Below are 15,191 nucleotides of genomic sequence, written 5' to 3'. Positions count from 1 at the left end.
TTCACTCCCAGCAAAATTCTCTACAAATGCCTATTTAGTGATTTGTCAAGACCAAACACTTTGATAGTTTTTTGTTAGTGTCTCAGAGAAGTCTGTTAAATCTTTATAGTCTCTGGAAAGTAAAGTAAAGTGAAGAATGTCCAAGGGCTTCAGCCCTGGGCGGCAAGGCTCAGGTTACAGGCCCCCTGTCTGGGGCTGATCCCCTTGAGCTTTGGCTTTGTGCCTCTTCCACCTGAGGGAGAGGGGCTCAGGCTTTGCCCTGCAGGATGGCAGGGCTCAAGCAGGCCCAGGCTTCAGTCCCTGCTCCTGGAGTCATGTAGTAATTTTTGTTGTCATAAGGAGGTCATGGTGCAATGAAGTTTGAGAACCCTGCGCTTTCCCGTTTTGTGATATTTTTAATGGGTGTTAATATTCTGGTGATAACTTCAATTTTTTTTGATGTTTGTGGAAAAATTACACTAGAAAGCACAATCTGATTAACTCTGGGGGGAGGGATAGCTCAGTGGTTTGAGCATTAGCCTGCTAACCCCAGGGTTGTGAGTTCAATCCTTGAGGGGGCCACTTAGGGATCTGGGCAAAAATCAGTACTTGGTCTTGCTAGTGAGGGCAGGGAGCTGGACTTGATGACCTTTCAATGTCCCTTCCAGTTCTAGGAGATAGGTATATCTCCAGTTATATATATTATTATAGTATACACATCCAGAGGCTTGACAGTCTGTCACAGAGAGTTACAGGAATAGCTGTTTAATATTTTTTTTAAAATATTCAGTATGATCTTCTAATGTGTAAACATCTAATATAAAGTGTCAGATTGACAGCCCAGGAGTCTGAAGTTCTTTGTTCACAGATCAGATAGCACTACAGTCAGTAGCAGACCAGGCTTCCCCAGCTCCTCTCTATCAGTATGCCTCAACTGATCTTTCAGGTGGGATGAAAATAGTTCAGAGTCCATAACCATTTAATCCTTGGCCTTCCTACTGAGGCTATTGATCTGTGCCAGTGAGTGCTAACTGAAGAGGTGTGTTTTTGGTAATATAGACGACCTTCCCACTAGAAATTGGAAAGAGAACTACCAAGCTCATCTCGCATGTCTGTGAACAACCATTAGTTAGTGGGAACTTGTTGTCAGCACCAGCCTAGGTTAGGATTTGACCTAGAAACCTAAGTAGTTAAGGATGGATCACTTGATGATTACCCATTCTGTTTATTCCCTCTGAGGCACCTGGCAATAGCCACTGTCAGAAGACAGTATACTGGGCTAGATGGACATTTGGGTCTGACCCAGTATTATGGCCATTCTTATGACTCTTCCCATTATCAATCCCCTAAACTGTATCCGGGTATAAGGATATGACAACAAGCTAATGAATAGGAACTTCTAGTAGTCAGGATGAAAACATGATCTCAGTTATTTTACACAAGCCTTTTTGCTACACACCAAGCAAAGATTGTTAATTATTTCCAACAATACTTTTAAAGGGACCATATCAACATGAGTCTGCTAATCCATATGACATGAGTTAGCGGTGAATCTCTCAGTTTGCATCACTTGGGCAGAGGGAGCGGGACAGTTGGAGTCATTCTTTCACTGGGGAAAGCCCTGGGTAGTAAGCTTTCCTCTCTGACCATTTTAAAGTGAATATAATCTTTTATAACCTTGTGTAACAGCACCTTTGCATGCTTGTGGCGGAGCAGCTTCTAGCACTCGAGCAACATTACAATAACAAACCGTTTTATGCAACTGAAGAAAAATCCAATTAAGGAAGCAGATCTTGATTTTAAAAAGTATGTTTAAATAGCTAAAAGATTTATAAAACTACAGTAAAACCTGCTTTAGTGACCACTTCTGAAGAGAGACCACCAGTCACAAGTGAGTACTTGAAGAGGCCATGGAACTTTCCCCCCTATAATTTAAATGTGAAGAAACTGTGAAGAGCGACCACCTGTCATCTGCAACCAGTGACATTTTCTTACTCCCTTCAGAGCTGAGTGCCCAGCCAGCAGCCACCACTCTCCAGCTGTCTTCAGAACTGGGCGGCCAGAGAACAGCGGCTGCTGGCCAAGCACCCAGCTCGGAAGGCAGTGCTGCCATCAGCAGCAGAGAAGTAAGGGTGGCAATACCATACATCTGAAGAGACCACCTCTTACAAGCATCCACTTCTGCGAACTCCCATGACTGGTTGCTCTTGGCAGGTTTTGCTGTACATTGGGACCATGTCCTTGAAGAGAGAGAGTGCCACTTTCACATTTATAACCAGCAACTTTGCCTATTATCTGCTAATATGTGAAACAAAGGATGCAAAACAACCACAAAGTTAGCTGAGGGATGAGCAAAGTCTATAAACTTGGCTGTGTGCTCTCTTACTTATACTTTGTCTACATTAGGGAATTTTTTTTTTGCCAGTAATCACCACCAGAGCTAATGGTGGTTCTTTTATCTCTGGTAGGTGCAGGCCTGGTAAAGCACTCCCTAATGTCAATAAGGTTACACAGAACTGGCAGGCACAGCGTGTGGTCTGTCTGCACTACCCCCTCGGAGTTAAAGGTAGATTTACTCCACTGCCTGCTCAACTGGAAGCCTTCTTAGTAGTTACGATAGATGAATCATGTATAGGGTCCGAGCTGAGAGCTTGGCTGTGTGTTGATGAGTGTCTGTAGTTATCAGTTTTACCTGCTGGTAAATGCAAACAGAGAGGGCCAAGGTCCTGTATTGACACCCGATACTGTTCTGTTGTTCAAACTCAATCTGGCATCCTTTTTAATGTAGTAAGCACACTTCAGACAGAAGCAGGGCCTTGATTTCCTTCTGCCTGCTGAAAAGGAACAACCGAAAGCAGAAATACTGGTAACTCAGCGTATGTCCACATTGCAATAAAAGACCTATGACACAGTTGCAGTTGGCCTAGGTCGGCTAATTTGGGCACAGGCTGTGAGACTAAACATTGCTGTGTAGACGTTTGGGTTGGAGCCCGGGCTCAGAGACCTGCACCCCTCGCCAAGTTTCTGAGCTTGGGCTCAAGCCTGAGCGCTGAAACCTGGAGAGTGGGGTGAGTCTACAAGCCTGGGCTCCAGCCTGGGCCCAGATGTCAACACTGCAAATTTTAGCCCTGCGGCCTGAGCCCTGGGAGGCTGACTCGACTGACCTGCAATCTGAGGCTCAGTGTGGTGAGTTTTTTATAATTGCACTGTAGATGTCCCCAAATAGGGCTAATGGGCCACTTCGTGTAAGCAGACACCTATGCTTCGTGCCTCTTTTCAGACCTTACCAGTCCACTGGCCACGTGGTATTGAAAGTCCTCTGGACTTTTGCCATTTGATTACAAGATCTCTGCAGGTGGAGAGCTGAAGTAAATTGAATAATGGTCTCTGGGAAGATTATGCTCCTACAAAAGGATTATTTTTCTGCCCCCCCTTTTTTAAAAAAAAAAGGATTGCATTGTTAGAACAGCTGCCAATGACTCAAAATGGCCTCAGCTATTAGATGTCACCTCTCTGCACCTCCCACTGTTCTGCTGTCTGTCTGGCTGCACCCTGTTCCATCCCACATGCCCTACTCTGCCTCGCTGATGTGTTCAGGGAGTGCATCTTCAACTTGTCTTCCACCCCCAGGAGTAGCACACAGAAAATCTGCAAAAAACTTCTTGGGGAAATAGACAGCTGTATCTAGAGTATGGAAAATATTGTAAATATCTCTAAAAATAGTGCTAGAGTTCCCTTGTTTAAACTATGGAGTGACTAACGCTGCTGGCTACAGCCGGGCACAGGGTGGATTTGATTTAAATCACTAGCCAGGAAGACTCAATTTAATCATGGTTTTCTACATAAAAGCGCATTCTTGTTGGTTATTGTAACCTTAATACATATTCTTCACAACTCAGAGATAGATGTAGGTTTCATTTTTAGAAGGTACACGCTTTACGTTTTTAAACAGTGATTTATTCTGAAAACTTTTCAGATTAGTTTTACAGCTATATCAGAAAATGAATGATTGATTGTTTGGTTATTTCATTTACCAAAGGTAATTGAAGCAGATATTTATGAAGTCATTGGGAGATAAACTATCTCCAATTCAACAAGTTGATCCAGGGGTTGGCAACCTATGGCACGCGTGCCAAAGACGGCACGCAAGCCAATTTTTAATGGCACGCTGCAGCCTGCCGGAGTACCAGCCACAGGCCCCGCTCAGCCCGCTGCCGGCCTAGGTAAACAGAACCCCTACCAGCAGTGAGCCGAGCGGGCGGGCGGCGTAAGATCAACATTTTAATTTAATGAAGCTTCTTAAACATTTTGAAAACCTTGTTTATTTTACAATACAATAGTAGTTCAGTTATATAATATAGAGATTTCTAGAGCGAGACCTTCTAAAAAATATTAAAATGTATTACTGGCACACGAAACCTTAAAGTGAGTAAATGAAGACTGGGCACACCACTTCTGAAAGGTTGCCGACCTCTGGGTTAATCATTAATATTTGGAGGATTTTCTTGCCATGCTATATTAGGAGGAGAACATCACCAGACAGACATTTAAATTGTTTTATTTAACTAAATCAACAATGTTAAGTATTCTGGATTTTTTTTCTTCAACAGCAAACATATAATATTTTAACAAAACAAGCATATGTCCCTTGGTTCTCACATTTATCTCCAGACTTCTTCTCCTTTGTCCAGATCTATTCCTCTCCCAACAATCTTTTATTCACTGAACTTTTTGAAACTTTCCACTTCTAGAGAGAGGTAAGAGATTGACTCTGTGTACACAAATTTGCAGAGGGACAGTAGAGTTGAGGTCTGTTATTTCTCACCTCTATATATTTATTTCTTTATTTTAAACATTTTTGCTGTTAACAAGCATATTACCCCTGGAGAGACAAATCCACAGTTTGAGAACTGCAAAACTAAGCATTTCTGATGGTATCTTCTAGACTGAGCACTGAGTCCCATTGGGTAGATAAAAAAATTAACCTAAATAATCTGTACAGAAGCCAGTGGAATCCCATAAGATTGGGTCCCTAATCCATGAACTGTTGGAACTCATTTACAAAACTTTTCTTAAACATTACATGAATATATTGTCTCATGCTATAGAATTATAATTTATAATCCCTATTCTATGATGAGATATCTTTGAGGTATAATGTATCTTTAGATAGGTTTTTCCTCAAAAAGCATTTTATCAGAAACAATTAAAAAAAAATTTTAATCATTGATTTTGGTTTTTTTATTATTATTATTTTTTTTTAAATCCACCCTGGCCAGGCATAATATGGGCAGAGCTGTGCATCCTTGCTTCACCAGTACACCTCTACACTTGACCCCCTGGCATACAACCTGTGTGGGCAGAGCAGTTCTGGAGCACTTTCAGAAGCAACTTTGGACAGCTCTTCTGTATAGGTTCTTATACCATGAGCATCAACCCAGTATCTGAGCTGCTTCCAGTAGCGCATCGAGTGATGGGACTAACATCTGTCACGTGGCTTGTTCTCTCATCCTCTCCATATCCTCCACATAACGCAGCCCTAGAGTCCAGCTGCTCATTTAATGTCTGAAGTTTACAGTCAGATCTTAACATTTAACCTTTAACCCCTTACCCGTTATAACCTAACAAGGATAGGTAGAATGACTGGAACTGGCCACTGTAGTCGCAGGACTTAAAATATTCCTTTTTTCTTTAACTTGTTAACACAAAATCTTTCTCCTTAAATGATTTTGTGGTGATGTGTCTGAAGAGCATTAATGGAGACAAAATGCATTGCATTTCTAAGAACCATTTCCACTGCATCTCATACACCTCATCCCATTATTCTAACCTTTTTTCATTCCATTTAGAATCATAGAATATCAGGGTTGGAAGGGACCTCAGGAGGTCATCTAGTCCAACCCCCTGCTCAAAGCAGGACCAACCCCAACTAAATCATCCCAGCCAGGGCTTCGTCAAGCCAGGCCTTAAAAATCTCTAAGCATGGAGATTCCACCACCTCCCTAGGTAACCCATTCCAGTGCTTCACCACCCTCCTAGTGAAAAAGTTTTTCCTAATATCCAACCTAAACCTCCCCCACTGCAGTGACTGCTTAGTGTCAATCATAATTATTCAGTTGGTCTCCATAAAATCTTAATATAATTCCATTAATATCAATGGAGAAATGTGAGCATCCACCACCAGATAAAAGCATATAGGTATTTTTTTAAAAACCTCACACACTTGGTAATTCTATAGCTCCTTTCATTTGAGCCTCTGAAAACCCTTATAAAAATGATTCTACTATTATCCCTGTTTTACAGGTGGGGAAGTGGAAGTACAATGGGGTTAAATAACTTGCCCAGCCACCCCATAGGTTAGTGGCGGAGCTGGGAGTAGAGTGAGATGAAAAAAACTACTTGAAAATGTATATCTTTTGTGGTTTCAGTGCATCCAAGACTTCAGCTATGGGGTTCATCGGAGCGTGCTTGTTCAGACTTTAAAAGTGTAAAAAGCTTTTTAAGGCAGTTGTATATCCAGACTTGCTAATATACTGCAGCATGCTGCTTAGGAGTAGTCTCACATGGGAAGTGGTTGGGGATTAGCCCAAAGGCAGGGAGCTAACTGGCTGCGGTCACCATGTGTTTCTTCAGGGTCTCAAACCTCAGGCTCAGCTCTCCATGTTAATAGCAGACCATGGATCTCAGTTCCTTTGTGTCAAATTGTGGTTTCGCTTTCAGATTTTTTCACAGTAGCTATTTCTTTATCCAGAGGCTTCAATGATGTGATAGACCATGGGACAGAAGGTGGAGGAGGGAGAAGTGGAGAGTGGCCACAGGGAATATGAGTGGGAAGCTCATTTATATAGTTTTACTCCCGCTCAAGTATGTTTAAACTTGGCAGAGTGGGGTGGGGAAAGAACCAGGTACAAGCTTGACAGGCGCCATTAATAGATTTATTAAAAAATGGAGAGATTTATGCGGATATTGCATTATTGTGAAGTGAAGAGGGAATCCCACAGACTTCTGAAGCCTGTACAACACAACATGCTCTCATTTACACTAGTGCATATCTCGAGGAACTCCACTGATTTTAGCGGTGTCCAGATTTGTGCTGGTATAATATTTTAGAATCCAGCCATATAATCTAGATGATGGAAAGCATGCTTGCATTTCTGAGGCGTACAGGTGTAGTTTGAGCCTCTTAGAGAAGGCATTCTAGTCTTCCACACAGTGTATGTTGAACCTGCAGGCATCAGCAGAAGCAAAATTTTTGGCAAATAGCTCTTTCTTAATTAATTTGCTCTGGGACCGATCTGTTCTATCACTTTAATGTGTTAATTTAGATGTTGGCACTCTCTCTGCTTTTAAAATAAATATTTCTGGAGAGATTTTCTGAAGTCTTAATCCCCATCCACAAACAAGTCTGGGTTTGTTCCTCGAGTAGCAAAGAGACAGGAGTAACCCACTCAGAGGATCAGTGGTTGCAATTTCCTTACTTGGAAATAGGTAAAAGACAGACTTTCCTTTAACTCTCTAATACCCCCCATTCTTTATTCTTAGGGACGTTTTGCTGGACTCACGGGTCTGTAATTGATCTCCAGAGCGGAATCCTTGTTCCCTGCTGTAAAGATGGTCACGTTATAAGCAAGGGGTTATGACGCTGAGTAGGAAGCCAGAAGCAGCTGACAGCATGATTTCCTACCAGCACCCCTCTGTGAAAGGGATGAGATGCAGAATTATTTATATCTAAGATGTTTTTAATCAAGCATCAGCTTCTCTTAATGTCAACTTCTCTTAATGGCATAGTAAGCAAAGCGGTGGCCCTGGGGCTGCTGCTCAGCTTTAACCCTAGTGCGCTAAACATTGCATAGGGTTGCTAGTTTTGGTTGGACATGTTCCTGGAGGTTTCATCACCTGATCTAATCTTTAATTAAAGATTAATCTTTAATTCCTGAAGGCTCCAGGCAATCTTAGAGGGTTTGGCACCCTACTCGGATGTTCTTCTTTTTTTCCACTTTTGTTAGCTGCTACTTGATACGGTTTGTGTCTTGAGCAGCACTTGTTTGAAACTTAGATTGGCCTATCTCACCCAGGCAGGGGAGTCTCTTCTTAGCTCTGCCCATGTTCGACCTCTATTGTACAGTTCTCTGACCCCCTGCCCTTCCTGGTGTTTTACTTCCTTTAATTACATACGCATAGAGCTCTGCAAATCTGCAGATGTCCGCGGACCATTTCTGCAGCTCAGAGATAGGATGCAGATACAAATTTTGTATCCGCACACATACAGGAACATAAAGCCAGGGTTTCAGATTCTAGTTACTCCAGGTTGTAACATTCCCAAATGTCAAGTATCAGAGGGGTAGCTGTGTTAGTCTGGATCTGTAAAACCAGCAGAGAATCCTGTGGCACCTTATAGACTAACAGACGTTTTGGAGCGTGACTTTCGTTCTAGCACTTTTTAGGCACACAAAGAGAAGAGAACAACATTGTGTTAGTTATAGCCTTGTTTAAAACACTGTCATATTACTGTTAGGGGTTTTAGCACTGCCTCCCTGACTAGTTACATGGGGCCTTTCAGCTGGGAATCATGTTAGCCAAGCCATGTCCACAGCACAAGGCTTCTAACACAGTTCTAAATACAACTGTTGCCAACAGATTTAAAGGGCGTTCAAAGTGGCCCAATTTGTTCTTATGTTGGACAGGGCCTTTTGCCTTATACTTGAACTTTCACAGGCAGAAGGCTAGTGATGTTGTGTTGCTTCTAACTTTTAGTTCTTCTGCTAGGCAGTAAAATGCCTGGAAGGATCATGCCCAGGTTGATCAATTGGAGGACCACAATGAGGGCCTCTGGATGACTATTTTGGGTGTATATCTTTCCCTCTGTCTTTACAGATTTCAAGAATCAAACTGTCCATGCAAAATATTTTGCAGAGCAGGCCCATAGCAACTGCTACACAAAATGGCTAATTTTATATGGTTCTTTCCCCTTTATCTTAAATATGCAGCAGGAGATGAGAGTCGGGAAACCCCTGGAACTCCTTAGCTGTTCCACTGAGACTCACTTTGGTCTTGGTCAAAATCACTTGGCTTCTGTGTGCCTCTGTTTTCCCCTTCTGTAAAATGTGGATGATGATTTCCCTGTGAAGTTTAGACTCAGTTAACATTTGTACGGTGTGTTGAAGGCGAAAACAGCTGCCATTTGTTTTATTGCTTTTTCTCCTCAGGAATTGCCAAGCACAAGAAGAAAAGGTTTCCTAACTGAACATGCTGCCCCTTTCTCTGCTTTCCTAACTGACAGCTTTGGCCGTCGGCACAACTACCTGCGGATCTCCCTGACTGAGAAATGTAACCTCAGATGTAAGTCTGTCTGTTTCTTGCCCCTCCATGTCCCAGTAAGGTTCATGTACTGCACAGGATATGGAGGTCCACCTGTAGGAACTAGAACTGGGCAAAACAATTCAACTAAAACTCTGGGGGTGAAAAAATACAGATTTGATTACACCAATACTTTTGCCTCCCTCCAGACTTAAGTGGCAAATTTGATTTACAGACCTGTCAAGTAGGTGTAAAGTTGTTTTGGGGATTAAGCCAGCAGCTGTGTCCCTGGGCATGTTTGTTCATGCTACCTGTACTTCTGAAAGGCAAAACAATTAGCAGTTGCCTATAACTGCCATGCGAAGTGCAGCCAAGTGCAGTGTTGGTTCCTTGCCAGCAGCTGATCCAACTCTCTTTGCTAATCCTTCCATTTGCCCTCGTATTTCTTGATTGCTCATTCAGGTCAGTACTGTATGCCGGAGGAGGGAGTTCAACTGACCCCTAAATCAGAGCTGCTCACTACCCAGGAGATAATCACCCTTGCCAGGCTCTTTGTGAAGGAAGGTGTGGACAAGATCCGATTGACTGGTGGAGAACCACTCATCCGACCTAACGTGGTTGATATTGTGGGTAAGTTTCTGGTCTGGTTTTATCCTTCTGTAGCAGTGCCACAAATCATGCAGCACAAAGATGTCTCGGCCTAATCAAATTGAGCAGCATGGCATGCGGGCTATATTCGGAGGGAATGTTCCCTACCATGATCTGAGAACCCTTTTTGTGCCTGTCTGACAAATGGGAGCTGTATGCCTTTGGTGGCAGGTTGAGACACTGTCTCTGCTAGTTCTTCAGTGCATTTCCCCTTTCTGACCAGTGTTGTATCCATCTTGCCTTGATTCAGCTCGAACCAGCTGCACTTCATCCAGGAGCTGATGTTTTTTTTTCCTTTTTCTCCAAAGACATTCTGACATCTTATTAGTGACAGTGGTTGCATCACCTGAGAATGAGATATGTAGTTGAGTGCAATGGGCACACAGTTGTCAGACTCCCTGGGCTCAGCAAACTAAATCCCAGTGGGCTTGTGTAGATATTAACAATAACAGAGGGAATAGTATGGATGCCCATGGGACTCAGCACATGAGTGCCTTTGGAGGCGGGCGGGGGCAGTTAGTCTGCTGGAGAGGAATGAATGGAATCACTGTAGGCTTGGGCCACCTACTCCTGCTACATTATGGAGCTGGGTTAGTAAGTGGTCCTCTGTGTCAACGGCAGCCAAAAGGTCAAGCAATGTGAACACGGAAGTCTCGTGTCCATGGCCATAATGTCATTTAGTGCCAATGGAACTGTCTCTGTGCTGAGCCCTGATTGTGAGGCATCCAGGATGTTGGCCGATGTCATGTGTGGTTGTTCGAGCTTGGTGGTTGTTGCTCCTTCAGTTATTTTGTCTAGGAAGGGGAGGCTCTAGATCGGATGATTATAGGGGAGATCTTCAGGGTCCAGTAATGGCTTCTTGAGGATAGGGCAAACTATTGCATTTTTCAAAGAGTTTTGTAGGTGTGCTTGTCTGAAGGAGACATTGACTATTTCCATTGAGTGGGCATAGTTGTTCTTCGCTGGCTTTTATCAGGCAGGCAGGGCATGGATCCATTTCACGGGTTGTGGCTCTAACATTTTGTGGGGCTTCTTAAGTTTGTTCTGTGTGATGGGGCCAAACTGTGTCAGGGTGGGTAATAGAGTCTGGTTTGAGTGGAGTTTCATTTGTCCCAAATCGCTCCATACGTTTTCAATTTATCTTATCAGCAAAATAAGCTGACTACTCTTCCTTGTGGTTGATGCTTGTGTCAGATATTTGGGCTATGCAGTCTGGATTGATTAGCCAGTTCACTATGCAAAATAGCTGTGCTGGCCTTGGTAGTGGAGGGATAGAAGGCTCGTTTTGCATCCATTACTGCTGTGGCGTAATCCTGTAAGAGTTGTCTGTGCTGCTGGAGGATGGATTCAGAATGTGGTTTGCACTCAAGCTTTCTGCCTGTGCACTTCGCCTGCTGTAGTTGATCTGTGAGTCTGAGTGATCATTTTGGTTCATGTCAGGTGCAGGAGGTGGCCGTTGTGTTAATGGTACTGAATGTTCAGTGATTGTACTATTGGACTAACTCATTGGAGCTTTGGACATTGTATTTGTGTGGCTTGTTATCCTAGGGTGAACTGAAAACCTAGAGAATTCAGGGGTCTACACATATGCATTTTTTTTCCTTCTTATAGGTTGTCGTGTAACTTACTGTGCATGAGTGTGGCACCTAAAGACACGGTCCCCAAAATAAAGGGCTTGTAATTGACAATGGAGGGAGCTTTCACTGAGGCAAGACAGGTCCACTGCTGTGTTTTCTGCAGACTTCCAAGGGACGTGCCAGAGGCACCATTACTGCAGCAGTTTGAGAACAGAGTTGTCGATGCGGAAGTGACTAGTCCTACAGATGAAGGCAAACAGACTTTTCAGGTCTCCATTGTTCACAACTTGGATATACTCAGTTTTGTGACTTAGCGCTTCTGGGCAGAGGCTGCTCAAGACAATCTGCTGCCCAAGGCAAAACTTCAGTATGTTGCCTCTGGTCCAGAGAGCCAGTTCTGCAGGGCTGAGGAGGTGGCAGCTGGGGCACTCTCCATCAGAGTTGGAGGATCCTTTTCTCCTGGGACTTGCAATGCGGGGAGGCAGCAAGGGGTTGGGGGGGGACTCTGGTTTGGGAGGCAGGGAAGCTGGGGACTGGGCAGTGAGTTAGGTGTATGAGAGGAGTCTTGGGGGTAATGAGTGTCTGGGAAAGGCAGGGGGATTGTGTGGGTGGGTAGGGGCTGAGTGCCTGCAGGAGGCAGGGGGTGCCCCCAGTTCACTCTCACCACCTCCACTGTGCACCCTCTTGCTAGGAGCAGATACCAGCTCCGCCCCGCCCCCCCACCAACACACACACACTCTCTCTCACACTCTTACCTGCCTAGTCTAGTGAGATGGGAGGCTTCCCACCGTCAAATTTGGCACTCATGTAGCGCACATGCGAATGGGCCTCTCCAAGCACGGCCCAGCAGCTTGCCTGACCAAACAGACTACATCAATGTAGTTTGCGCCAGCAGGGTCTCCCCAGGGCAGTTAGAGTGTGCTGCAGTTCACACCAGTTCTCCCAGAAATCTAACGCCAATTGACCTATAGAGCGGGCTCTGCTTCTGGGGTGGAGTCTCTTTTCTAGTAAAATGAGAGTACTGATTGTGTAGGGAGTAAAAAAACAAGCAGCAAGTCTGGTTTTGTTTCCAGTAGCTTAATATGTCTGGCTAGGATGTTCTTTCTTGGCAATGCATCACTTTGCGGAGTTTCAGTTTTCAACTGAGTCTTGTCTGCACTCCCTAGCCTTTGAGTGAAAGGCAGGATTCAGTGAAGGAAACATTTTGTTGAAGGGGAAGGTGAGATGGGGGGAGTCTTTGTGATCAATTGGCATAAAAATATGGAAGAAGTTGTCCATGTTCAGTAGTTCTGCTCTCTGAATACTAGAGAATTCCTGTATTCAGTATTTTGCTGATTTTTGAAGTGGGAGCTGCAGGTACTTTGCTAAATGGATTAAGCAATTGGCTAGTTTTACTCTAGTTTAACGAGCCAAATAAATGTGCGAGAGAGAGAGGAAAAAATATGTATTTGGCTATAAAATCTTTATTGCCATGAATCTGAGATGGCTGCGTTTAACTCAAGTGAGTTCTGCACGTTTTCTGAAACAAGTGGAAATAAAAATTTAATAGCAACCCTGGCTTTATCACATACTTTGTTAATGCCTCATGTTTAGTCTACCTACTTCTTATTTTACTTGTTTGTCTTTGGCTTTTTAAATAGCCTTTTCCTCTTTGAAATACCTTGATATTTGTAGAAATAATGCAACTAATCTTGGCAGGTCTTAGTGACATTTACAAGGATGTTTGTATTAATAGTTTGAAATGTATTGGTACATCATAGTTTGGCAAGTATATATGTTTGGGTGTCTTCATGACCACGTGTGATATAAACTTGATAACTGCAGCCATCTCTGGGATGCAAATACCGCCGGCGTTCTACCTTAGCAATACGAAATTATGGATACATAAACTTTCCCCACTGTACATTTATTTGGAAATGTTACTGTTTGCTGCTGCTTGTAAATGATATGCACCTTAGTACCAGGCTGCATTTTCCTGTATGGAGCATTGTGTGCTGTGACACTGTTTGAAAACAGTTTAACTGTTCAGTGGTGCTGGAAAATAACTCATCTTTTTTAAGTCGTTGTACACATAACGTGGGAAAGCCTTGCATTCAGTTAATCAATAAACTCCTAATCTCTAGTCTTGTTGTTAATTGCAATAAATAAGTAAATATTTCTCAAATTACTGGAGCACTGTTCACTTAACTCCAGTGTGATTAGAAATCGAAACCGAGTAATAATCTGAATGTAAAAGAACACAACTGTGTAAAACCACCAGTGACCAGTGTTAGATAAATGTCTGTCTTTAAGGGAGTTTAAATTGCAATTATTGCCCTTTTAACTGAAGCATAAATCATGTCCTGCAGACATAAATTTGGAATGAGTATCTTAAAGTGGTCTTTGCAAGATGGTCATTTATAATATACCTTTACCTGTTAGACATGGTTCACGTTTCTGAATTTTGCTATTTTTAATAATCTGTGTTTAATCATTGATGATATTTCTTCGTTCATACTTGACAATGAAACCAGTTTGGTCCATTTCACTTCCTCTCATTAGTTAATTCACTTTTTGGGTTTCATGTGTTAGTGCAGTGCTGTTTTGTTTCCATCATTGCAGGGAAATATTTACATTATTTCTTAACTGAACCTATATGAAAACATTCCTAATTATTTTGGATTTTTAAACCCTTTTTGTGTCTCACTCTAATTTAAGGCACCTTGCAAGTCCTAGACATGACTCACCTCCCTGAGACGCTTTCCTGAAGCAGCATGCAGTGCTTAGGGTGTTTTGGCAGTATTGGTGCTCTGAATTGAGCTTAGTTTTCACTGAATAAATGTTCTCTATATATAAAATGTAATATATCTGCTAATGGTAAAACTCCTGAAGTCTGTAAGGGATAGAGGAATAATCAGTACCGCGTTCTGCTAAGACGCTGGGTTTGCACTTTTTTTTTTTCTTTTTTTCCCCACTGCAATAATATGGCTTGAAGCCAGTGTGGGAAACTAGGTTCTTTAATTTCTTATTTATCTACAGGCCTGCTGCAACTCCTCAGATTATTTAGAAACTCACATACACCATGAGTCAGCAACTACAGCTTACTGCAGGTTGTGTCAGGTCCTTTTGCCTGCTCTGAGCACAAGTTCCTGATGTGACTAGTAAATGGGGTATAGATAAGGCTTTACCAATTTCACAGCTGTGGAAGTGTCATGGTCTGTGAAATAAGCCCTTCCCCGTGAAATCTGATTTTCCTCCCACTGCTAGGAGTGCCCCAGTCGTGGGTGGGTGGGGATGGGGGAGGGGGTGTGTGTGTGTGTGTGTGTGTGTAAGGGAGGCTCCTAACTGCAAGTCCCAGCCAGGCTGGGGAGGGACAGGACTTTTATCACATACCGTGTTTTTTACTGGTTGGCTGTTGAGTGGTCTCTGGCCTGGTCTACATTGTGGGTGAGGGATCGATCTAAATTATGCAACTTCAGCTACCTGAATAACGTTGCTGAAGTCAGCGTACTTAGATCTACTCACCACAATGTCTCGACTGCTGTGAGTCGATGGCTGACGTTCTCCCATCGACTTTGCCCGCGCCTCTCGCTCCGGTGGAGTACCAGAGTCAACGGGAGAGTGTTTGGCAGTTGATTTATTGCATTTAGACTAGACGCAATAAATGGACCCCCGCTGGATCAATCGCTGCCTGTCAATCTGCAGGTTATG

The 15,191-nt window shown here is 43.2% G+C and overlaps 1 protein-coding gene across 5 annotated transcripts in view; it reads left to right on the top strand.

Annotated features, from left to right (window-relative positions):
• MOCS1 (molybdenum cofactor synthesis 1) overlaps positions 1–15,191 on the top strand; it is a 48,808-nt gene that overhangs the window by 4,233 nt on the left and 29,384 nt on the right. For 4 of the 5 annotated variants that reach the window (XM_032790197.2, XM_032790198.2, XM_032790195.2 and 1 more), the window contains exons 2-3: positions 9,186–9,318; positions 9,739–9,906. In XM_032790197.2, coding sequence (XP_032646088.1) covers positions 9,186–9,318; positions 9,739–9,906 — 301 coding nt within the window. Of the gene's footprint in view, positions 1–2,447; positions 2,546–9,185; positions 9,319–9,738; positions 9,907–15,191 lie in introns of those variants that run through there. The other variant, XM_032790196.2, reaches the window with a different exon arrangement.

Source organism: Chelonoidis abingdonii, chromosome 3 (genome assembly GCF_003597395.2).
Source record: "Chelonoidis abingdonii isolate Lonesome George chromosome 3, CheloAbing_2.0, whole genome shotgun sequence".
Lineage (NCBI taxonomy): Eukaryota > Metazoa > Chordata > Testudines > Testudinidae > Chelonoidis > Chelonoidis abingdonii.
Note: the sequence above shows the minus strand (reverse complement) of the source record. Positions and strands in the feature narration are given on the sequence as shown.